Source organism: Molothrus ater, chromosome 25 (genome assembly GCF_012460135.2).
Source record: "Molothrus ater isolate BHLD 08-10-18 breed brown headed cowbird chromosome 25, BPBGC_Mater_1.1, whole genome shotgun sequence".
Classification (NCBI taxonomy): Eukaryota; Metazoa; Chordata; class Aves; order Passeriformes; family Icteridae; genus Molothrus; species Molothrus ater.
In genome coordinates this window covers 732641-755924 of record NC_050502.2, presented here as the reverse complement: position 1 = coordinate 755924, position 23284 = coordinate 732641, and the positions used below count along the sequence as shown (strand labels likewise).

Below are 23284 nucleotides of genomic sequence, written 5' to 3'. Positions count from 1 at the left end.
CAAACATCAGCATGTTGTGATACACGTGGGGTGAAATAATCTTTCCTTTTGTGAGATGGGTGTGGAGGTGACTCCATGGACCATTCATGGCCAGCCCATCCCAGTGACAGCTCAACAAAAGCTCAACCTGATATTCCAAGGGAATATCAGGTATTGTGGGAAGGAGCTAACAGCAATCCTGTTAGCTAAAGGAGTGAGAAGAAGCTGAGAAGCAAGAAGAAGCTGATAAGGAGCTCTCTCCAAGGCTGCAACCAAGGAGACCAAAAGAAGTGAAGAACTGAAGAAAGATGAGAACTTTGCAGCTGGACAAAGTATTTTTAGAAAGTTAGTTGGAGTCACTGTAACTTTTCACCAATACTGTTATGTTAATTTATTGTTGCCAACAGTTAAGGTAAAAGAAGTAGAAACAATTAGAAAGTGTATAAAAAGTCAGCCATGTTCAATAATAAAGAGTTGCCATCTGAGACTGCTTGTGGTCTCTGCTTTGTGTCGTGACCGCCTCGACAACAAGGTCTGGGCAGGGATGGAGCAGAGATCAGATCTGTGGTGTCCCAGCACAGGCCTGGGCTCACTCACCCTGTGCCCTGTGCTGGGCTCCTCAGCTCAGGAAGGAGCCATTCCATGGGGAAGGGTCCAGGGGAGGTCCCTGAGTGCCAGGAGCTGCTGGGTCTGAGTGAGGAACTTCTCTGAGCTGGGCCTGCCCAGCCTGGCCCAGAGAGAAACTGGGGAGGATCCCCCCACCCCCACCACACCTTTTAAATGTCAGAACCACAGAGCTTCAACCACAGCTCAGGTGGGGCAGGTCTAGAAAGAGCTGAGGGGTTTTCCCTGCTACAGCCTTTGGATCCTTTCAGCAATGACAAAAACGACACTAATGGTAATTAACTTTTCCATGGACTGAAGTCATGGCTGTGAAAGCTCTTGGGAGAGAAATCCACTGAGGATGAAATCATGGAATCATTGAAAATCCTGGGCTGGGAGGGACCCACAGGGATTGCTGAGTCCAACCCCTGCCCTGCACAGAACCCCAACAATCCCAGCCTGGGCATCCCTGAGAGCATTGTCCAAACACTCCTGGAGCTCTGGCAGCCTCGGGGCTGTGCCCATTCCCTGGGGAGCCTGGGCAGTGCCAGGCTGCAGGAAATGGGATTTACAGTTCCCTTGCTCCTGTTGGATAAGGCAGATCAGTCCAAGCTGATTCCTGCTGCAGGGTAACAGGGTTTTCCAGACCTTTCAGAGCTTTCTTCTTTCCTAACACTGGCAAATCAACCAAAATAAAACCATCCAAACCAGAAAGCTCGAAGAAATTTCAGCAATTTTTATTGATTTCAGCTTTTCCAATGAAGCAAATACATACAGTACAGCCAAAACAAAACTCTGAGACATTTTTCTCACATACCTATATCTTACAGAATACACTGTAGAGCTATGGACTGGTAAGGCTGAGTTGGTCTCACACTGGTGTGTGTTCAGAAAGGAATGAAACTGCCTTTGATTTGTCCATGAGGCTTCTGAAATGCTGGGGTGGGATTGTACACACACAAAACAAACAAAGCATTTATAAGGAAATAGACCCAGAAAGCTCTGCTGTGCCCAGGACAGTGAGGGTGGTGTTTATTTACATGGCTGGGTGTCCAACTGCTCCTGCTGCTGCTGCTGGCCACACTCCTTCCTCCTCCTCAGGAATTCTCCATCCCTGTCCCTGTCCCGGGGTGTGCCCTACCCTGACTTTTCAAGGAGCAAGGAACAGGAAACCAGCTCAGAGAGAGGATGTCACAGTTAAAAATCATGCCTTAAAAAAAATACCTCCCCAGAATGAAAACAATTATACTGGAGGTGAAAACAGCATTAATTTATGTTGGAGAGAACCTCACTGGGCTCCCAGAATAGCTGGTTATGAGCAACAGCAGTTACTCCAATGTCTGAATTTCCCTTCACTTCTCAGAGTTGGGCATCAAAGTCACTTCACTGACTTGGGTGGAGGCTGGTGCCCAGATTTTAAAGGGAGACTGGGAGGACAACAGAGGGTATCAGAGAATTTCCCAGGGAAGATCCAGCTGCAGAACAGCCCTGGAATGGCAGAAGGGTTGTGATTTCTGCAGCCCACGGCTCTCCTGAGTGGGCTCTGCCCTGAGGCTTGCAAGCAGTGACAAACAGCATCCTAAAAACAGCTCAGGGGGAGGAACCTCTCTGGTGTGCCCAGCTCAGGGCAGGGACAACATCCCAGCCAGGTGAGGATGCTCGGGGCTGTGCCCAGTCACGTTTGGAAGAGCTTTGAGCATGGAGACAGATTTTATTTTTAGCTTTAAAAAAAACCTGTCATAAAAACAACTGTTAACAATGGTTTTTGTAATAAAATTTATGTGAATGATGAATCTGTCTCCTGGAGTCCAGTACTCACTAATGAAATCTCCAGCACCTGTAAATTTAATTGTGAGTTGATGATCATAATGTGATCTTTGTGCCTTGTACAGTGACTCAGTAACTGCATTAGGGGAGAAAGCAGCTGCACTGTTTTAAAATAAAGCCTAAATCACAGCAAATTAGAGTGAATTTCCTCAATATTCCATCATTCCATTTTGTAGTTCTGTTTCCCCAATTAGTTTTCCAGAGGAAAACATCTGCTCCCAGGACTTGTGTTGGACATGTCATTACAGATCAAACCTGAATGCAAAATTGCACAGAACACTTCACACCCAAACTGAACCATCCCTGTGGATGCTGCAGCCCTTGGGGACATCCACAGATGGATCTTGCCCAAAGCATTTCCAACATTTTGCATCTGGGAACATTTTGCACATGCAGCAAGGGAACTGCTGGAAGGGCTTTGCCCACAGACTGGGGCTCTTTGCTCTGTTTAAACCCTCCTGGAACACTTCAGTCCAACTGGATTCTCCTGGTTCTGCCTCTCCACTTCAAAGGGGCTTTTTTCCCTTTCTCATTTGGCTGCAGCTCAGCACAGAAAGCTCCTGACTGAGAAGAGTGGCTGCTCAGTAAAGTGCACAAGATGAAGCCACTCTTTGTAGCCCAAGAGGAAAACCAGCAAGGGCCACCTGGAACTGCAGCAGAGCAAACCCAAACTTCACAGGGGGTTCTTTAGTGGGCACAGATCACCCCATGGATGTGAACTGAATAGCCTGAGTCCCACCAATTAATGAGCCTGACACTTAAAATGAGACTGCTTTTCTATTTCCAGGCTCATAATCCATCCTTCCCAAGCACCTCCTGTGCCCCTGATGTTTGAGAAACAGGGCCCTGTGTCCCTGCAGCCTTTGAGGAATAATAACCAGCACAGGCAGCAAAGACAGCCTCAGCTGCTCTTCCCTGTGAGTCTGAGCTGTGTCCCCTCCATGGGAAGGATATTTTTCTTCTGGAGAGAGGAAGGTTGTGAGAATTGAGTTGCTCTGAAATGAGCTCAGCAGTCCCTCAGCACAGCCTCAGCATCACAGGCAGACTAATGCAATTCAAGATCCCGAGAAATAAAACATTTCCAAACCTGACATCACACAAGTGCTCACATGCCTTTGCACATCAGTACCAGTTCTTTACATTGATCAATAAAAACAAAGTATGATTAAAGAGAACACATCCCTCCCTTCTTTCATTCCTGTGGCAGTCATTGATTCCAGGGGGAAAACACTTGGCCTGTCCTGCTCAGCTTCTCAAATGCCACCTTTGTCCAGGCACAGTCAGGAACTGGAATTGCTTTGGTGCCCAGAATGGATCAGGACCTGGGAATGTTCAGGCTCTGCAGCTGTGTCCCAATTGTCCTCTCACAAACAGCTTCAGGGAAGGGTGATGGAGGCCTGGGAGAGAATCTGCAGGTGTCAATTTGCTTCTTGAGATAAAGAGCTCATGTGACAGGAAAGAAAATGTTAACAATTATCAGAGAAAAATCCTAAGCAGAGAAGAAGCCCTTGCTCATAACTGTGAGGAATAACCAGCCTTGGAAAGAAGAGAATCCTTGTGTGTATCTGTTAATAATGGACAGATGCAAAGGGGGAACTTGACCTAAAATTGACTTTTTATGTGTTTGTGGGTAAAAACATGTTGTGACAAATTTTTAGCATGGCAGTATTTGGTGCATGGATAGGGTGAAGTTGGAATAAAATCCTGCAAGGGGTTAAACTGCACAATCACCCTGACCTTGGGTGGAAAACAGGGGACTAAGCTGGAGGAAGATCCTGCTCCCCACGTGTGCTCTGTGTGCTGCCTGCACACACCTCTACATCACACCCAGAGTTACACAGACACACTCTTGGCAAAAAAATAATTATTGACATCGAGAAAGTATATAAAAGTCCCTTCTCCCCCCTAAAAAGAAGAAAATGTTTAAAAATATCAGTGTCATCCACATGAAATCCACATGTTTGGTTTGCTTTACAGTTGAGTTGAACTCAGAAACTCTCTACGTCTTTAACATCCTCAGGAATCATGGAAGTGTTGCTCTTCCTAGACATGAACCAACTCCAAATTCTGAAATAGAAAATAAATAAAACAAAGAAAAAGCAAAACCCCAGATAATTAAAGCATTCAAGAGATCTTTTCATTACAGCAAACCCCAACTTTTAATCTTTTCTCTGAGCCTGGCTGCAGTTTCTCAGCTGCACAAAGCTTTTCACCCTGGACTTCCACCCTCCTCAGAGTCCCAGCGCAAACATCCCAACAGAGCAGGAAGTGAAATCCATTCCTGGGCAGAGGGAGGGAAGGGGCTTTAGCACTGTTTTCCCTTGGTTTGATCACAAGGACCATGCTGGGGAAGGGAGCAAGTAATTCCCTCTGCATAATCTCAGACATAATCCAAGAGACCTCTGGTATTTTCAAAGTGCTTAAAGCTTTTCCCTTCAGTGGGAATCATGAGTGAAAAGTGCCTGATGGGTTAAATCCTCATTTCTCACTGAATATAAACCCATAACGATGCCCTGGAAATTCTGCCCATGGTTTCTCTTCCCTGATTCTCTTTTGAGATTTTCAGTTGACAGAATGTGGTTCTCAGCTCTGACCTGAGGTTGACAGGCAGATTAAGGGCTCAAACTATTGGTTAAGGCTAGTGAAGCCATGGATGTGCTGGAATTCACTGCACATTACTGGCACTGTCTGGATAACACTGCTCAAAGTTCAGGAATGAGGGCCAGGGAGAATCCCAGAAGAGCCTCACCTGTGAGGGCTTGGAAAAATGCACTGAAATCAGAGATTGCTTGGCAAAGGAAGGGAGAGGCACAGTTGAGCCCAGCAGCTTTGTCTGTCCTGTGATATCTGTGCTGAGCATCTCCAAAATGCACAGCTGGGCAGTGGGGGCAACACCTGCCCTGGGCCCAGGGACAGCACAGCCTCTGACCTCTCATAGAAACAGACTGGGCTGGGAAAATTTGGGATGAAAATCTCACAAACACACTTCTGGGGTGATCAAAAGTAGCAACAATCTCAAAGGATTCCTGTGTCTCAAATCCACCACAAGGGCCATGTTCTCACCTGCAGCCTGAATGTGCATGGAGAGGCTCTAAAATCTCGAGGAGAGGGTCCTGAAGGTCGTTCCAGCTAAAGATCCCATCATGTTCTTATCAAATCCTTGCTAAAAAAGCAGAAACACGAAGTGCACATCAGTTTCTACACTGAGAGCAGGAATTGAGCAAAGTGTGCTTCATCCTCAGCCAACCTCCTCTGTCAGGCCTCTGGGTACTTTTGTCACCCTTACTGCTGAACTCCACAGAATCACAGAACCATGGGATGGTTTGGGTTAAAGGGACCTTAAAGCTCATCTCATCCCACCCCATGCCTTGGGCAGGGACACCTTCCCCTAGACCAGATGGCTTTTCCTTGCTTTGCCTTCCATCAACCCAGAGCTGGACCCCTCCTGGTTTTTGGAGGGAATTTCTATTGAATCATTCACTCAGTATTGTTTCATTTAGTTCCTCATCCTGAAAGTCTTCACATGGTGCATGTACCCCTGCAGACTCCCATCCTCCTCCCTGACAGGTACCTCTGCAATAAACCTGTGTGTGAACACCAGAGTGACTCAGTCACACCAAAATGAGCTGGCATGGGCTGTGAGCAGAGCCTGGCACAAAACCACCCCAGCTCCTGTGCAGAAAGGCCTCGCTGTCAATGTGGGAACAGACTTTGGATGCTCTGCTTTTGCCTCCAGGTGCTCCCCTTTGTAGGGATCCCTCCTCCTCTTTAATTTGGCCCTGTACTCCCTGCAGGTGCTGCTGCTTTTGAGTTGGAAAAACCCAAACTTGTTTAAAGAAAGCCACTGGGAGCTGGAGCTGGGAATTGGGAAGAGCTGGAGCTGGGGGCTGGAGCAGGGAGCTGGGAATTGGGAGCAGCTGGGGCAGGGAGCTGGAGCTGGCTCAGTGCCTGTTTGGCTCTGCACTTTCCCAGCTTCTGTTGCAGGGAGTAAAACAAATCCCAAATACTCCTCTCCTCTTGGTTTGAAAGCTTACTCTGACTGCAGGGGGATGTAACCACGAGTCAGGGCCACGGACACAGAAGAAAATGAGGGGAAAGAGAGGAGGGACCTTGCCAGGCACCTGCTGGGACACGATGGGCTGCAGACAAGGGAAGCCCCTAAAGGAGGGTGGAACACCCAGCATGTCCCAGCCCAGAGTGAGGGGGCTGTGCTGGGGAACATTCCAGCACCATCCCCAGGGAGGAAGGTGTCTGACACAGGCATGACACCCTCTGCTTTGTCCCCAGAGTGAGTCCCAGCAGTGTCCCCCTGCCACCTGCTCAGATGCCAGGCCAAGTGCCCCAGGCTCCTCCTGGGCCCTGCCCTCCTCGCTGCTGGATCAGGGCCTTTACCAGCTCCCCACCTCAGCAGGTGAACAACCCAGGGCTGCTCCTGACTCCCAGAAGCAGGAGTGTTGTCCTTACCTGCTTGAGCACACTCTGCAGCTCCCTGTTGGACCAAAGGTCTGTCAGGAGAAGTCGAGCAGCTTCAGCTGCTTTTGGACAGGAGCTGGGAAGGTGAAAGCAACAGGAGGATTATGGCAGGCACAGAGCAGCACCCCACAGGCACTGCTGAGCACTGGGACAAACCCAGGCACTGCTGAGCACCTGAGACAAACCCAGGCACTGCTGAGCACTGGGACAAACCCAGGCACTGCTGAGCACCTGAGACAAACCCAGGCACTGCTGAGCACCTGGGACGAACCCAGGCACTGCTGAGCACCTGAGAGAAACCCAGGCACTGCTGAGCACCTGAGAGAAACCCAGGCACTGCTGAGCACTGGGACAAACCCAGCTCCAGCTGGGAGCCTGGCTAGCCATGAACAGGACTGTCAGTAACACCCTCCTGCTCTCTCAGCAATGTTGTGTGACAACAATTGTCACCAGAGCAGGGGAAATGAAAGAGAGAGGAGGATCTGAGTGGGAAAATGAGGATAAAACTGAGCTGAGTCTGAAATTTGAGAGAGGGAAAGAGAAGGGAAATAGTGCCAGCCCTTTGCTGGAGTCTGCAGGGACTCCCAGCGTGGGTGGATCTCCTGGGAGGGGGCAGAGCAGCGGGCTTGGAGCTGCCTGGAGAGGACAAGGGATGGGAGCCTTTGCAATAACAACATCTGCAAGCAGCCCAGAGCCCTTACTCAGCACAAGGGAACAGATACCTGCTCACGTAACAGCTCGAAACCGTGAGTCATCGCAGGACCTTTTATAATTTTGGAACATTTCATACCCTGATATCCCCTCCCTGCTGGCTCCCATGGCTGCTCCTGATCTCCTGGGCCTCCTTCTGGCTGTGGGAGACTCCTGCTCTGGGTTCAGGGCAGCAGCCCCAGCCTGTCCCACCCAGGATGATGGAGAGGAACAGGACCAAGCTCAGGACCCTCCCTGTCTGATACAGAACCTTGTGCCCTCAAAAACAGTCCTCAAAACAGTCCCCAAAAGCCTACAAGAAATGGAACCAATAGATCATGAGGAACCTGGGACATCAACTCCACACTTGGAGTGTGGGAGGACAGGGATGGAACCACATCCAGAAAATTTTGAGGCATTTCTCTGATATACACAGCAGCTGCTACCAAAGAAATGATCGAGTTTAACTTGGTCACAAACTTCAAAGGTGTTGTGCAGCTCCCAGTGTTGTGTGGAGGGCTGGAGGACAGCCAGAAATTCCTGAGCAATGCTTTGGGACAGAAAAAACAGGTTTTATTGCCAAATCTCTTCTGTAGTTATAAGCACACTATGCTCTGTCACTAGAATGACAATGTTTTAAAACATTTTTGCCTGAAATGTTGTCTGTGGCTGAAAAGCCATTAAATCCCTGCAAACCCAAGGGTACCTGTGATCAGACAGGCAGACCACGAACTGAACTCTCAAGGATTTGTAGTTTCAAGTTATTTCTCTATTCCTAAGCCAGAGTAATTCTCTCTTATTTTTGAAAAAATTTACATCTAATGATGCTTAATAGGTGCTTTTTGCCACTATGTCTCCAGAGAACACCTCCGAAGTTTTGTATTTTCAAGCCAAAATTACCAGCATCAGTACCTGAATCATTTATGAATTCAGGCAGAAGTTCTGAACTCTTCATTTGAAGAACTGGCACTGACTGTTTCTTCCAGCATTGACTGCTATAATTTAGGTATAAAAAGCTCAATATGGGCTGGTGGAACTGTGATGCCAACTTCAGTAGGTAAAGCAGCATATCCCAAACAAAACAGTGTGAATATAGTAGTGGGTAACATGGAGCAGAATATCAAGGACAGCTGATTTGGGGGGGAAATTCCTTAATAATGAATTGCCTGAAAATCAAAGATGATTTTAAGTACTGTCTGTCTTTTACAAATAGAATTATTCATGAAAAATTGTGGAAAGGCAATGAGGGAGATGTCCCCTGGTGGCAGTGGCAGGAGTCATCCAAAAAGCTACAGACTCAACAAAACATAAACAAGACACAATCAGAAGGAGATGGTGGGGAATGGGGAGAAACAGAATGGGGGCAAAAAAGACAAGAATCTCGTCCACAGATATCAAATAATGGGGAGAAATAATCCTTCCTCAAAGGACAAATGTACAAAGAACTTAAGGTGTGTCACTGAGAATGCCAAGGAATTCCCAGAACAAGCAAGAGATTATGAAATTGATATCAAGGTGCAATCTTTGGCAGAAATGGGAAATTGGAAATCTGTGGATAAGAACTCTCTGGCACAGGGAATAATCAAGACCTGAGTCTCTCAAGAGATTAATTTTGGCAAAATGCTGTGGTGCAATTGAACTGGAAAATAAAACTGCAATAGCAAAAGTGTGAAAAGTGAAGGAACACAGAGAAACAGAAATAAATCCATGGTAAAGGGATAAACTGCAAATGTGATGGTCTAAAGCACAAGGAGAGATTTTGAGAAAAGCTTTGAGTGCAGCCAGTAGAATTAATGAGGAGAATTTCAATTTAATTAGTGAAATAATGTTGCTTGAAAATGAGCAGAGAAATATTTTTCAGACAGCTGGAGAAGAAAAATGAAAAGGAAACCAGACACCCTAATAAATCAGGTCCAATGGCTTGATTTTCAGAAACATCACCAGAAATTGAAGGAAATATTCAATATTTCGGCAACTTCAATTAAAAATAATGAAGAGTGAAGGAACCCCATTTGACCATGAACTCCATGCCATAGAGGAAAGCATCTGCTCTATGACAATTACTTAATTGGGATGCTCCAGGAAGAAGAAGAAACCACATCCATCAGATAAACTACTGAACCCTCTCTGCCTTTCTGTCAGAACCCAGCTATGAGAAACACGAGGAGAAAGAAACATGGGAAGGGAGGAGAACATGGGAAAGGACAAGATGCATAACTCACTGGTCTGGAACCTGGAGTCTCTTTCTAAGCTATGCCTCTGAAGCTGTTGGAGCAGGTGGAGCTCCTGATTTGCAGCTGGTAATGCAGTGAGAGCCCAGCTCAGAAACACAGGGCAGGATCTGTGGGTGGCAGAGGAGACACAGGGAGGGAGCACCCAGACACCAACCCCAGCCTGGGGGTCAGGGAATGTGCACAGGGACCTGAGGCAGATTAACAGAGAAAACTGCAAAGCCCTGACAGGTGCAGGGTGTCCCTGGGTCCCCCATGGCAACTGAGGCACCCCTGAGCCCCTGTCCCCCCCATCTCTGCTGCCTGCAGTGCTGGGAAGGAGGAGGTTGGTGATGTGGGACTCAGCACATTCCGAACCACAGTGGGGACCTGGGGGCTTCAGCCAGCCCCCAGGAGAGGTGGAGGTTTACTGATGGGGAGGCTCTTTCTGATGTAGGACTGGACAAATCCCACCCTAATTTTTCTTGTTTATCTTCACAGGCAGCATGTGACACTGGGAAAATTTCACCTTGGGACCCAGCAAGAGTCAAAAGTCTCTCCAACATCTGCTCTGCTGCAACAGCCTGAAATAATACAGCTTGGACAAGTAAGATTAGTCCTGGGTGGAAATTGTTCTCTTTTTCTTTTTCCCTGAGAAGTGAACAGCATAAAAATCTTTGAGGACAAAAATGAATAATGGAGGCAAAGGAACAACTCAAGTTTTGGACACTGTAAGAACTGGGGAGTTTCTCGGGAGGACTTTGTGATCCTGGCAGGACTGGAGGCATCTCCAGAGTTTGGAAACTCCTCACAATTCAGTGACTCACCTCCAAGAAAGCTCATCCCCAACAGCCAAGGCAATTAAAGTGTTCCCAGCCCGGGTTGTGCAAGGCTGTGCTGGAGCAGCAAATTACTGAGCACTGGTCTGAGGAGCCACAGCAGGACTTCAGCACGAGTAAATACCATTCAAAACAAGGAGGGCTTAGGAGAGGGCTGGGTTTCATGGTAATTGGGCTCATTGGAGAGTGGAAGCAAGCAAAAGCAGCAAATAGAGCAATGCTCCTTGGCCCAGGCCCAAACTAAACAAGGAGGCCCTGTGTAATGACAGAGAGTGTCTCTGCCATGGAACAAGAGGTGGATTGGAATAACTTTATCAAAGGATGATGAAGGCATGCAAATGGATTTTCACAACAGAAAACAATGGGTTACTTGTCTAAGGCATTTTAAAACAAAGACAGATGGCAGGAGAGATGAAAGCCTAGGAAGGAGAGAACATGGTCGAAGATAATAGAAGTTTAACACCAGTTTGGCCAGAAATGAACACAGAACTTGGCAAGGCTTGACAGGCTTGTGCTGCAGGGAATATGGATAACAAACAGGACAGAATTCCTACCAGCAAACCCCAAACCAAGTCCTAAAATAGAAAGAGGTAAAATATGATGAGATTGCTCAGCTGGTGTAAAATACTGGAGTAGACCAGGAAGGTACCTAAAATAATTCCTGCCTATGTTCCCCTAGAGGTGCATCTTGAGGAAGATGATTCAATTAAAAAATGAACAGATTTGCACATAAAAGTTAAGCATGGTCCTTGTGTACCTGCAGTGTTGAATCTCAGACCTGATCTTCATGACAAGGTTTGAGGGAAGCCCAGGAGTCAGGAAGTCACTGACATCCCCTGTTCTGAGGGCTCGAATTTTTCATAGATCAGGGAACCCTAGAGTGATTTGAGTTGGAAGGGACCTAAAAGATCATCCAGTCCCACCCCTTGCCATGGCAGGGACACCTTCCACTAGCCCAGGTTGCTCCAAGCCCCATCCAACCTGGCCTTGGGCACTTCCAGGGGTGGAGCAGCCACAGCTACTCTGAGCAACCTGTGCCAGGGCCTGTCCACCTTCATGGGGAAGAATTTATTCCTAATATCCAGTATAAATGTCTCCTCTTTTATTCTGAAACCATTCCCTCTTGTCCTGTCACTATCTGCTTGTGTAAAAAGTCACTTCTCCTTTTTTTCATAAGCTCTCTAAGTACTATTTTTAAAAGACTTTATATATTGGTGCTTCAGTTCTTTTTAGAAATTCCTAAAATTCAGCCAGAAAGTTTCCAGAGGCCCTTTTGCAAATCCACCCTGGATGGCTCCTGTCTGTTTCCCAGAAACCAGTGCTGAGGATTTCTGCCCACTAACACACCCAGTTCCTTTACTGGGAAGGAATAATGCTCCAGTCTGGCTCCAAAGGGTGCTGGGAAGGCTCTGAGCTCAGTCTGGCTCTGTCCCTGCCCCTGCCTCGTGCCCCACACTCACCCATTCCGGCACAGGCTCACTACATTATTTAGCAAGTTGCTGGACAGGTAAGACTTTCCCAGGTGGGGGTTGGACATGATGAGGTTCCTCAGAGTGTAACAAGCTGATGTCATGATCTCCCCATAGCTGCTGGTGTTTCCAGACTGGAACGACAGGAGACGGGACACATCTGGGAGCACCTGGTGAGCTAAAGAGGTGGAGGAATGTTCCAATCAACATTTAAACACAATCTGACACAAGTGAATGATGCTATTTGTGTTAACACCAAGCAGAGTTATCTCTGCAGGGAGACACTGGAAGTGTTGGACAGCAATGTCATCATTGTCGTGAGTGGATTTTCCCAAGAGAAAACAAGGTCTGCAGGCCTTTGGAAGGGCAGTGTTGTTGGCCACAGACACTGAAGTCCAACTCAGTTCCCAAAATACTGTCACCCTCGTGGTCCTGCAGGTTTGTCTGTCCATAAAGCACAGCACGTGTCACACAGCACTGGTGACTGTCCTTGGGGCCAGAAGAAATGACACTGCTCTGCCCAGTTCTGGAGCATGGCTAGGTCTCCTTATGGGGCTTACAAAGCAAGCTGGGCAGATCCCACAGAGCTGAAAGCTGGGATCCAGCACGGGGGAAGGACTTACCCATGGTTTTGTGGAGCACAGGATGCCTGGACATGTTGCTGAGCAGAGAGGCCCCGGAGCGGACGACCTCGGAGCTGTTGGACTGGAGCAGCCGCGCGATGCGGGGCAGCCCCTTCTCCTTCAGCCCAATCATCTGGCTCATGGCATTGGACATCTGAGGGACAACACAGGAGCCCATGATTACAGTGCCAGGGGAAACAGCTGGGATGATGGTCAGGCCTGGAGGAATGTGACTGTACCATAAAATGAGCACTGCACAATCCTTTCTCCTGCTGCTGGATGATCCCACTTACTCTGTCAGTTTTACCTCTCTTCCCCTCAGTTATGGGAGCCTGGAGAAAAGGAGGCTCTGGGAGGATCTTCTGGCTCTCCTCAACTCCCTGACAGGAGGGTGCAGAGGGGTGGGCTCTGCTCCCACAGAACAAGGGACAGGACAAGGGGAAATGATCTCAAGCTACCCCAGGGGAGGTTTAGATTGGATTCTGGGGAAAATTCTTCACCAAAGCAGTTGTCAAGCAGTGGCACAGCTGTCCAGGGCAGTGGTGGAGTCACCATCCCTGGGAATGTTCAAAAAGTACATGGATGGGGCACTTGGGCACATGGGTTAGAGGTGAACATGGGTGAACAGCTGGACTTAGTGATATTAGAGGGCTTTTCCAAGCTTAATGATTCCATTACTCTGTGACATTTGAAAAGTCAGCCTCTCATGTGCTGTGATGCAGCTGGTGCTATTCTCAGGAGCCCCAGTGGAGCAGTTCATCACTCAACTGACATTCCAAACGCTGGAGAAGCTTTGCTTTCATGTCCATGTTGCCCTCACCCTTCACAGTGCCCTGGCACTCCCTGCCCTGGCCCTTCACAGCTCCCTGCCATGCCACAATGCCAACGGGAGCGGGAACAGATAATGGATGCCTTTAAAAAACAGTCTGAGGACCAAAACTACTCATCTTAGATGTGATCTTGTGCTTGTAAATGTAGAAGGTCTCAGGATGCAGCCAGGGCAGAGGAGCTCAAGCACATCTCCTGAATAAACTGCCCTTATTGACAGAACTTAAACTGAACTTCTCAGCTGCCCCACCAGAAATGCTGATGGAGACACATGTCCATCAACAGTGAGGTGGGAGTGGAGAGAAGGGTCTGGAAAACATGTGCCCTGTTCCACAGGGCACCACAGGCACATTCACACCAGCAGTACTGGGGTGTGTAAAGCACAGCTGAAGGATATTCAGAGCCATCCTCTGTGAGCTACAGGATCACAGCAAGCTCCATAAGCTCATCCCCAGATTCACTTTCCATCAAATGACAGCAAACTCAGCAACTCCAGCTCCAGCTCTGAGCTGGAATGAGACCCTTGAGGGGAGGAGCCACTTCTGCACACCCAGACAAATTTCAGCCATTCCATGCCAGGAGGCTGAATTAAATTGCTCCAGCACTGTCAGAGCTGGGTTTGGTTGTTTGTCCCTTGTGCAATGTTGTTGATTGCTGAAATTTCTTTTCCCTGGAGCACAGAACTCCAGCCCCATTTCCCTGACCAGCTCTGCCCATACGTGACAGCCTCTCTCCACCTTCTGGTTCGTGGCACTGCTTAGTTAAATTGCCAAAAGTCAAGGTTCCCAATTATTTAGCATGGAAATCGTTGTGACAAAAGGAGATCAGAGCTGGCAGGTTAATGCCATCCCAGCAGGGAAGGCTCCGAGTGAGTCACCCGTGTCTCTGGGTGGGACACTCCCCACACGTGACACGCCTCTCCTACCTATGGAATCATTATCTCTTTATCTCCCCATCCATCTTATTTAAATTGGGATTGATGGAGCTGGGCACAAACAGACAAGTCAAGGGCTGTCCCAGGGGCGGCAGCCTGCGAGGACGTGCCCAGGGCAGTGACGTGGGCCTGCAGAGCCATGGCTGTGACACGCTCCCCACAGTGCCACAGCATCACCCAGCCCCTGGCACTGCCACACTGCCGTGCCCACGGGTCAGGACATCTGTCACAGCTGTTTTACGGGTAGCTCTGAGGTGTGGACAAGCCACAATCCACAGCACAACCCACCCTGTCATTAGAGCCACCTCCCCTTGGAGCACACGCACGGGCGGTGGCTCAGCCCTTCCCCCATCTCTCATCACATCTGGCTAGGGGTGCACATCTGGGCTCACCCTCACTGCCACCCTGGGGGAGGCTGCCAATACCAGCAGCTGCTGGCAGTGCAACCAACAGACTGGGGAAACTTGGAAACCCAGTGTATGGGTCTGGGATAGATCCTTGGGATGCTGGCTGTAGCTCCCCATGAGACCCTGAGTTTGGAGTTAGGATCCCACTGGATCAAACACTATGGAGAGACTGGCTGTGGTGCCCTGAGGTTTAAGGAGGACATTTTCCTTTTTCATGGCTGAGAAGTGATGATGATCAGGGACCTTAGAGTTCTTCCCAACCTGACTCTCTGGTTCCATGGAAGTGCTGACACATGTGGGTGCACACATGTGGAGGGGAGGGAAGCTCTTACCAGCCCTCGGCTCGCAGTGAGGTTCTGCAGAGCTCCAGCACAAGCTTCCAGGGTGGCATCCTTCTTGCTCTGATCCATCAGGGACAGGTAGGTGCGGATGGCATCTGAGTGGTAGAGCCAGCTGGGGCCTTTGGGCTTGAAATCCTCCTCAGGAAGGGGAACCCCGTACTCATCATTCTGCAAAGACATGAGAAACAGGGAGTTCAGATCCTGCTCTTCCTTTGCAGCCCCTGCCTGGGGCTGAACATCACATTCCCAATCCCTCCGTGGCACATCCTACCTCCATTTTCCCACTCCTGCTGTTGAAGCAGCCTGTGAGAGTTTTGTCCATGTAAACGCTCCGGGCCATGTGGTTGAGCTGGGTGTATTTGTTGGGAACTTCAGCATCCAGGCGGTAGGAGAGGTTGTGCAGGATGCAGATGCAGTTCTCCACAGACTGCATCACCCCCAGAAGACAAATGCAAACATCACATTAGGCAGAAAACTACGGAACAGCACCAGAGAGGACATGGACTGGGCCATAAAATCAGCTTTTTAGCACCACAGATGCTCTTTAGCCTTTTTCAGGGAGCAAGGGATGGGGGGGAAGGAGCTGGAATAGATGTAAAGGATCTCAGTGAGCTGCTGACCCAGAAAACCTTGGGAGGCCTCACTTGCCACAGACAAGTTGGCAAACAGGAAAAGAGAGTGTGAGAGTGGTTGGATCAAACCATGAAATTCCAAATCTCGAAATGCCTCTCTCACCAGGGGTAACTTTAACTTCCAATGACTCTCTCTGAGTCACAGTTACAGATCAGGTGACGCTTTTTACCAAGAACAGGCTTGAAGCCTCCTTTCCCTGGATGCCAGAGTGCCCAATGGGAAGAGCAAGAGAGAATTTTGGCTGGATACCCATAACCAACACCAGAACCTGTGGTTACATTTCCAAAGAGCTGTGTTTTGTGTGTGCTGCTGGAAAGGGGCTTCCTGCAAAAGCCATCCCCAAAAGAGGGTTTGCTCAATCCAGAGAGAATTCAAAATAACTCTGGTAACTTTGAGGGTTACATCTAAAAAGTGTCTACAAATACTTTTTTGTCCAAGGCAAGTGCTGCTCAACACAGCCATCAGTCACAGTCTGGGGACTGGCAGAGAGATGCCAGCTCCTGGCTTCCTGCTGAACATGGTGCCAAGCTGGGGATTGTACACTTGAGTCCTGCTGGATGGCAAGATGTGGGGGTAAAGAGCAAGAGATGGAGATTAGGATGCTGGAAGGGAAAGGAAGGGAAGGGAAGGGAAGGGAAGGGAAGGGAAGGGAAGGGAAGGGAAGGGAAGGGAAGGGAAGGGAAGGGAAGGGAAGGGAAGGGAAGGGAAGGGAAGGGAAGGGAAGGGAAGGGAAGGGAAGGGAAGGGAAGGGAAGGGAAGGGAAGGGAAGGGAAGGGAAGTATTCTGAGGACTCAGGAACCAAAGTATTTTACTGTTCCTCTGTGTCTGTTAAAAGAAAATTTTAAAGCCCAGCTCTACTTCAGGCCCAGAGGTCCAAGGACTTACAACCCTCCAACAGATCCCACTGGGGCTTGGAAGGACAAGAGCAGCCAGAGACTCCAGCCACCTCTTGTGTTTTTCAGAAAGGGGTTTTGAAGTATTTTCCCAGGGTTGCAATTGTTAACTGTGGGGCTGGGCAGCCCAGGGCAGCAGCTGGTACCTTGTCATCAGGGCGGCTGGAGGCCACGCAGTTCTGGGTGTAAGTCATGACAGAGTCGATCAGGCCAGGGTAATTCCTCATGGTCTGGCGCCCCATGTCTGCAGAGCTCAGGTTCCTGAGGAAGCCATCGAGGAGCACAGCAGGGGACAAAGAGGAGAGAGGGTGAGCTGGGCTCTGTTCTGGCTATGGTTGTCACTGAATTGGGGAATTTTTTGGCAGGTTCAGCAAGGCTGAAGAACTGCTCCTGTTCTGGAGGCCTTTGGTGGGACTGCACCAGTGCACAGCTCTCTTGCTGCTCTTTGGGACTGATTTCACCTGGAACATGTCCTGCAAGGAGCTCTGCATAGAAGACACCCTCCTAGGGACAGTCACCAGCAGGAGGCTGCCTCAGAGGCTCTGCATGTGCCACTACACAGACCTGTCTCCTGAGTGGAGTTTCCAAAGGGAAGACTGGCTAAAGACTATCTGGGCTTGTTGTGATCATCAGGAAGGTGCACAGGGTTGTAAGCACAGATCTACCCAGGGTCAGCAGCAATGTCTGTGTGGGAAATGGGCTGGAAATGCCAGAGGGACTGACCCATCTGTGAGGTTGAAATGGGTTCCTGGGCACTGGCAGCTGTCAGCAGGACAGGGGAGTTTTTCCAGTAACAGGATATGGGTTTTGTTGTTTTACTCTGGTTTGTTTTTGTTGGTTTTTTTGTTTTGTTTTGTTTTGTTTTGGGTTCTTTTTCCTATTTTATTGCCTTATAGCTTGCAAATGAAAAACAAAGAGAGGTTGGCAGTGGTTGTAGATATTCACTGCAGGCGTTCCAGAACTGGATCTGATGTTCACTGTGATTTGCAGCCTCCTCATTAACATGGATTCATCTGCAATCCAGAAATGCTTGAGCAGCAATGGCTCGGGCCCAGGGCAAACCCAGGGCTGTTCTCATCCCTGTGTTCTGATGTGGCAGGGCAGTGACTCAGAGTAGTCCTGGCTCAGCCCTTGGAGCAGGGGCTCTGGATCCAATCCCAACTTCCCTCACTCTCCCTGCTCCCCAGTCCTGCTCCCTCAGGCCTCTGGAGCTCTCTTGCTGACCTGCAGCTGCCAGTCTTCCTTGGGATGTTGGGTACTGCTGCCACAGGCTGGGATCAGTTTCAGAAGGTAGAGCCTACCTGTAGTTAAACTCCACAGGATTTTTACAAGCTGTTGCCATTGTCTTTCCCTAATTTTAATGGGATGTTTTATGGTGTTGTAGGCTGGGATGGCCTTAAAGCAGAGCAGCTCATACCCACCATACCCCACACATCCCGAGCCGCAGCTGCTCGGGGAGCTGCCTTCCAGGACAGGCAAGGAGGGAGCAGCACTCCCTATCTCCCAGACATGGTTCCCAGCCACAGCAGCTGATGGTATCAGGTCTCCAAAGGCCCTGCCATGATCAGCCTCTCGTTTCATAAGCAGCTCCAGCTCCTGCGAGCTGCATGTCTGGGAAGGGCGCGGCCGGCGCTGCCTCCCTCGGGGAGAGCTTCCCTTGATGAAAGCACCTCATTATACAGGGCAGGTTTTTTGCCCCACTTGTTCCCATTGAGACAAGGAGCTCATATCCAAGTGGAGGAGGAAAGTAGGAGAAACAGCAAGTCAGGGCGAAGATCCTCTACAAAAGGACTCTGGTTTCCTGTGAACAAAATAAACTACTCTGGGCTCAGTCTGCACCTCCTGTTTCGTAGCTGAGTCTCCAGATGAAATGAGCCAGGAAAAGTCCAGGACAATGGGACTATTCCGTACTAAAACAGTTATCAAAAGAAGTGGGAAAATGCTTGTTTTCCCCACACAGAGAATTCTGTCTTTTTGTCACCTAAACCCTAAATCAGTTTGTTTTCTCTGGAAGCCTCAAAACTCTAAAGGCGAAGTCTGTCCAGTTTCCCAGTCTGAGCTAAACACTGATGGGTTTCAATAGTGCACAAAACAACTTCCTTTTTTTTTTTTTGAGAAGAGACTCAGTAAGAACAAAATTATTAAAAAAAAAGCTACTAGAAAAATATTTTACATGCAATTCTTTTCTGCACCTTCTCTTAGTCAAGAAAACTTTCTCAAGGAGACTTTTTCATAGCGCAATTGTAATGAGCATGAATTCAGCTCATTGTAAGAGGATTTAGATGGCATTAGCTTTTGCCCATAGACACAAGCTACAGTCAGTCCCTGCCTGGTGACTCACCTCAAACACCCTGTGGCATTGAAGAACACTTCTGGGTCAATAATTTCTCGTGTCCTGTTGCAGCCGCCATCAGACCAGCCCGAGAAAGGGATGATAACACAGTCTGTCAGCACAGGCAGAGCCTCCTGTATCAACTCTTCTTTTAGTTCATCAGTGGAGGAGAGGTTCCAGAGCAGTCCTAGGAAGGATGTGGGACACAAGCTCAAGCACAAGGTCATGTGCATTAGGAACTTTGTTTAGCTCACGGTGATTCCAGCACCAAAATCCTTCTTCCCTTCACCACTCTGAGCTGAGGGTGCAGAGGCTGTGTGAAACCTTGGTTCCTGTCCACCCCTATGGGAGACAGGCAGGATGGGGCCACATGGAGGTGGGCATTTAAGCATCCTTCCTCCTCCCAAAATTGCTATTTATTGCTATTATGTTGCAGGGGACAGCATCTCTCCAGGGATCTTGGAAAGGCTTGCACATAAAACTTGGGACACAGCTGAGGGTGACCTGCACCAAAAAACTCCCATCAACTCCTCAGGCAAAGGAGAGGCACCAAGGAGAGAACCCAGCCAACCCTACTGGGGTTGGCAGCTCCACAGCCATTCCTGGGAACAGCACAGGGGCCAGGGTGCAGGGAGGTGTGGGAATGGCAGGGTGACCATAACTGGGAGGGGACCTGGGGCAGGTGCTTCCTCAGCAGGCACTGAGGAAGTCAGGAATCCTTATGGAACATGGAAGGGCCAGGACCTCCTCTGCTTTCTGATCTAGGTCACCCTTTGGTGCAAGAAGAACAGAAGATCCCTCCTCTGTGCTAGGGTAGCACCAGGGCTGCAGGCAAGGGGAACCTCATGGCTGAGCAGACTCGGGGTACCTGTGAGCTGTTTCTGAATTTCAGTGTTCCCTGTCCTGCGGAGGAGGCTCACACACTCCCTGATCCCGTTCTGCCGCCGGGTTTCGATCTTGTTGGTGGGGTTCTTGAACACCAGGTTCCGGAGGGCTCCGGCTGCCGCCCGCTGCACGTTCTGGTTCTGGCTGCGGAGCAGCTCCACGAGCTTGGCAATGCCCCCCAGCCGATAGACCTGGACAGAGAGACACGGGACAGACATGGGACATGAGCACAGAGTACCAGGAGAGACATGGGACAGACATGGGACATGAGCATGGAGCACTGGGAGAGACATGGGACAGATGTGGGACATGAGCATGGAGCACTGGGAGAGACATGGGACAGATGTGGGACATGAGCATGGGGCACCAGGAGAGACATGGGACAGACACAGGACATGAGCATGGAGCACCTGGAGAGACATGGGACAGACATGGGACATGAGCACAGAGTACCAGGAGAGACATGGGACAGACACAGGACATGAGAATGGGCACCAGGAGAGACATGGGACAGACACAGGACATGAGCATGAAGCACCTGGAGAGACATGGGACAGACATGGGACATGAGCACAGAGTACCAGGAGAGACATGGGACATGAGCATGGAGGACCAGAACAGACACAGGACAGACATGGGACATGAGAATGGAGCACTGGGAGAACATGGGACAGACATGAGACAGACATGGGACATGAACACAGAGCACTGGGAGAGACATGGGACAGACATGGGACATTAGCATGGAGCACTGGGAGATACATGGGACAGGCATGGGACATGAGCACGGCACCAGAACAGACACAGGCCATCAGCACAGAGCACAGGACACTGCTGGGACAGGGACACCCAGAACTGCCCCAGCAGTTCCAGGGGTCAGACAGCCCATCCTGGGGGAGCTGAAGAAGCAGCGCTGCCAGGGAATGAGGGCCAGAGATGACAAGTCTGGTTCACAGGCTGTGGGTCACAAGCACAGAGCTCCTGGGCTGGAGGTTGGAGCCAAAAGCTCAAACTGCAGGAGTGGCTGTCTGTGAGTAATGGCCATGGACAGAGTCCTTTGCTCCTGCAAACTTTCACCCACCTCCACAGTCTGCACCGAGTGGAAATGCTGCCTTGCCTATGAGCAGAGGCCATTTATAGCCACCTAATGACATGCTGTGGTCATTTATCTGCATCCTGAGATCACAGGCTGAGCTCAGAGGGATGGTCACGGCCAGTGTCACCAGCCTCGAGGTCAGCCGCAGGCAGTGGAGGGAGCCCAGCCCTGCAGGACACCGCACACGGCACACGGAGCTTTGAAGGCGGATCCCTGCAGCTGAGCTCTCCAAATGCTGAGCGCTCCCGCTGCGGGATGTGCTCTGCAGGAGCCCGTCCTGCCACGAACACCCCTCGGCTGAGCCTGCTGACAATGGACAATGACCGAGCGCCTTTTGGGAGGGAAGGAAAACAAGCGCGAGCTGGGATGAGTCACCGACCTGCTCTGGCACATCCTCCTGGGAAGGATGGCACGGCCCAGTGCTCAGAGAGGGTTTGCAACGGTAACAAAGGGTGTGGCCAGCCCACAATGGACCAGCTGAACATGGGCTGGGCACCTGCACTCATCCAGGCACAGCCAGGGCACAGGAGCACAGCCCCACACCGGGCCAGTGCTTCCAGCTCCACTGCTGTGCCAGGACAGGGAAAGCCACTTCTAAAGGGTTGGCATGTCAGTAAATCCAGGGTGGGGATAAACTTTGGTGACATCCTTGCCGCAGCAGATCCATCCTTCAGTCTGCCTCTTTTGCTGCATGTTGGCAAAGGAATTGATGAGTAAGAGCATCAGAAAAATAACCTGTGTTATAAGAAGAGCTTCTCTGTGGTCAGGTATCACAGAATCAAAGAGGGGTTTGGGTGGAAAAGGACCTTAAAACTCATCCTGTCCCACCCCCTGCCATGGGCAGGGACACCTTCCACTATCCCAGGGTGCTCCAAGAGCTGCCCAGCCTGCCTTGGACACTTCCAGGATGGGGCAGCCAGCATTATGGATGTGCAAAATTATCTTTGTACATGGTCACTAATTAGCCCATTGGCTCAGGTGGCTGAAATAGTCTGGAAAAGGCTGGCAAAGGGCTGCAGGGTCACTGGCCAATGCCCAGCAAAGTTCGCAGTGGGATTTAAAGCAGCTTTTGTCTGGCTCTGACTCTGCAGCTCCAAGATAGTGAAAGATTGATGTGGAGTTGGGTGAAAGATTGATGTGGAACTGTGTGCAAGATTGATGTGGAACTGGGTGCAGTTGCCCCAGGAGAGGACATTGGATGGCAGCTTCCACACTGTCAAACCCCATCACCCTGTGCCAAAACAGTTCATGGTGACAACAGGAACAGTTTCCCTGCTACCCAGAAACTATTCCAGGCATTAAATCCTGACCAACTGCTGTTGTGAGAAAGTGGCCATCAATAGCTGAAAATCCACTTAATTAATAACTGAGCCTGACTAAAGAGGTACAAAGCACCCTCATAAAAACCAAGGGAACCTATGGATCTTTGGCACTAAGGAAACCAGTCCCATCCCTCTCTTGTGCCATCAGCACAAGAGGCACTGGAGGAGTCTGCTCACCTCTTGCTTGGCAGACTCATCCTGGAAGCAGGTGTGCTGCAGGTAGTAAGCCCCCATGGCCTGGTACTTGTCATCAGAGGAGCACAGGAGCTGGATGGCCTTCTGGATGGTCATGGTGCCAGCATCAATCTCATCACCACAGATCCTGTGTCAAAGAGAAATACAGAACTGGGTGAGTGCTCAGCCAAGACAGCTATGTCAGCACTGGGAATTATTGGGAAGGAATCAATAATAAAATATCATCACATTGCAACACAGACCACACAGTGCACTTCTAGTGGATTTCTCTGTCTCAAAAAAAGATGGTAAAAGATGGAAAAGACACAGTGAAGAGCACTAAGGGTAATAAATTCCAGATCCAGTCTATCCACAAGCAAGGGAGACAGAAAATGAAAACTGGGTTGAGGTGGTGGATGTCTGATCATGCCCAAAGTGGAAGTTTAATGAAGAGAGAGCCAGTTCACTGTTCCCCAAATAAAGGAGTGAGTGGACAGGAGTGAAACCATCTGCCAGGTGATGAGGACAAGGTAACACAGGCAGGTGATTTTCCCACAGCATGGGATTCTTTGATGTGAGAGGTGGTGCAAGCAGAAATGTGAGCACAGTTGATGGTCTTGGGAAGCTCAAGCAGATCCCTCAGGAAAAGGCCTGTCTGGAGTGATGGGATGGACAAAACAGCAGTTTATGAAATGCTAATAATAGCTCTGAGACATCCTGCTCCCA

At 49.6% G+C, this 23284-nt stretch overlaps 1 protein-coding gene across 1 annotated transcript in view; it reads right to left on the bottom strand.

Moving 5' to 3' along the window:
- Positions 1-5500: 5500 nt before the first annotated feature.
- Positions 5501-23284, bottom strand: part of PKP1 (plakophilin 1) — a 46496-nt gene continuing 28712 nt past the window's right edge. Inside the window, exons 4-13 of the mRNA XM_036398479.1 lie at positions 22562-22706; positions 19950-20157; positions 19091-19268; positions 16896-17010; positions 15495-15650; positions 15215-15391; positions 12714-12867; positions 12082-12268; positions 6874-6958; positions 5501-5572 (exon numbers count right to left, since the gene is read on the bottom strand). Coding sequence (XP_036254372.1) covers positions 5501-5572; positions 6874-6958; positions 12082-12268; positions 12714-12867; positions 15215-15391; positions 15495-15650; positions 16896-17010; positions 19091-19268; positions 19950-20157; positions 22562-22706 — 1477 coding nt within the window. The remainder of the gene's footprint in view (positions 5573-6873; positions 6959-12081; positions 12269-12713; positions 12868-15214; positions 15392-15494; positions 15651-16895; positions 17011-19090; positions 19269-19949; positions 20158-22561; positions 22707-23284) is intronic.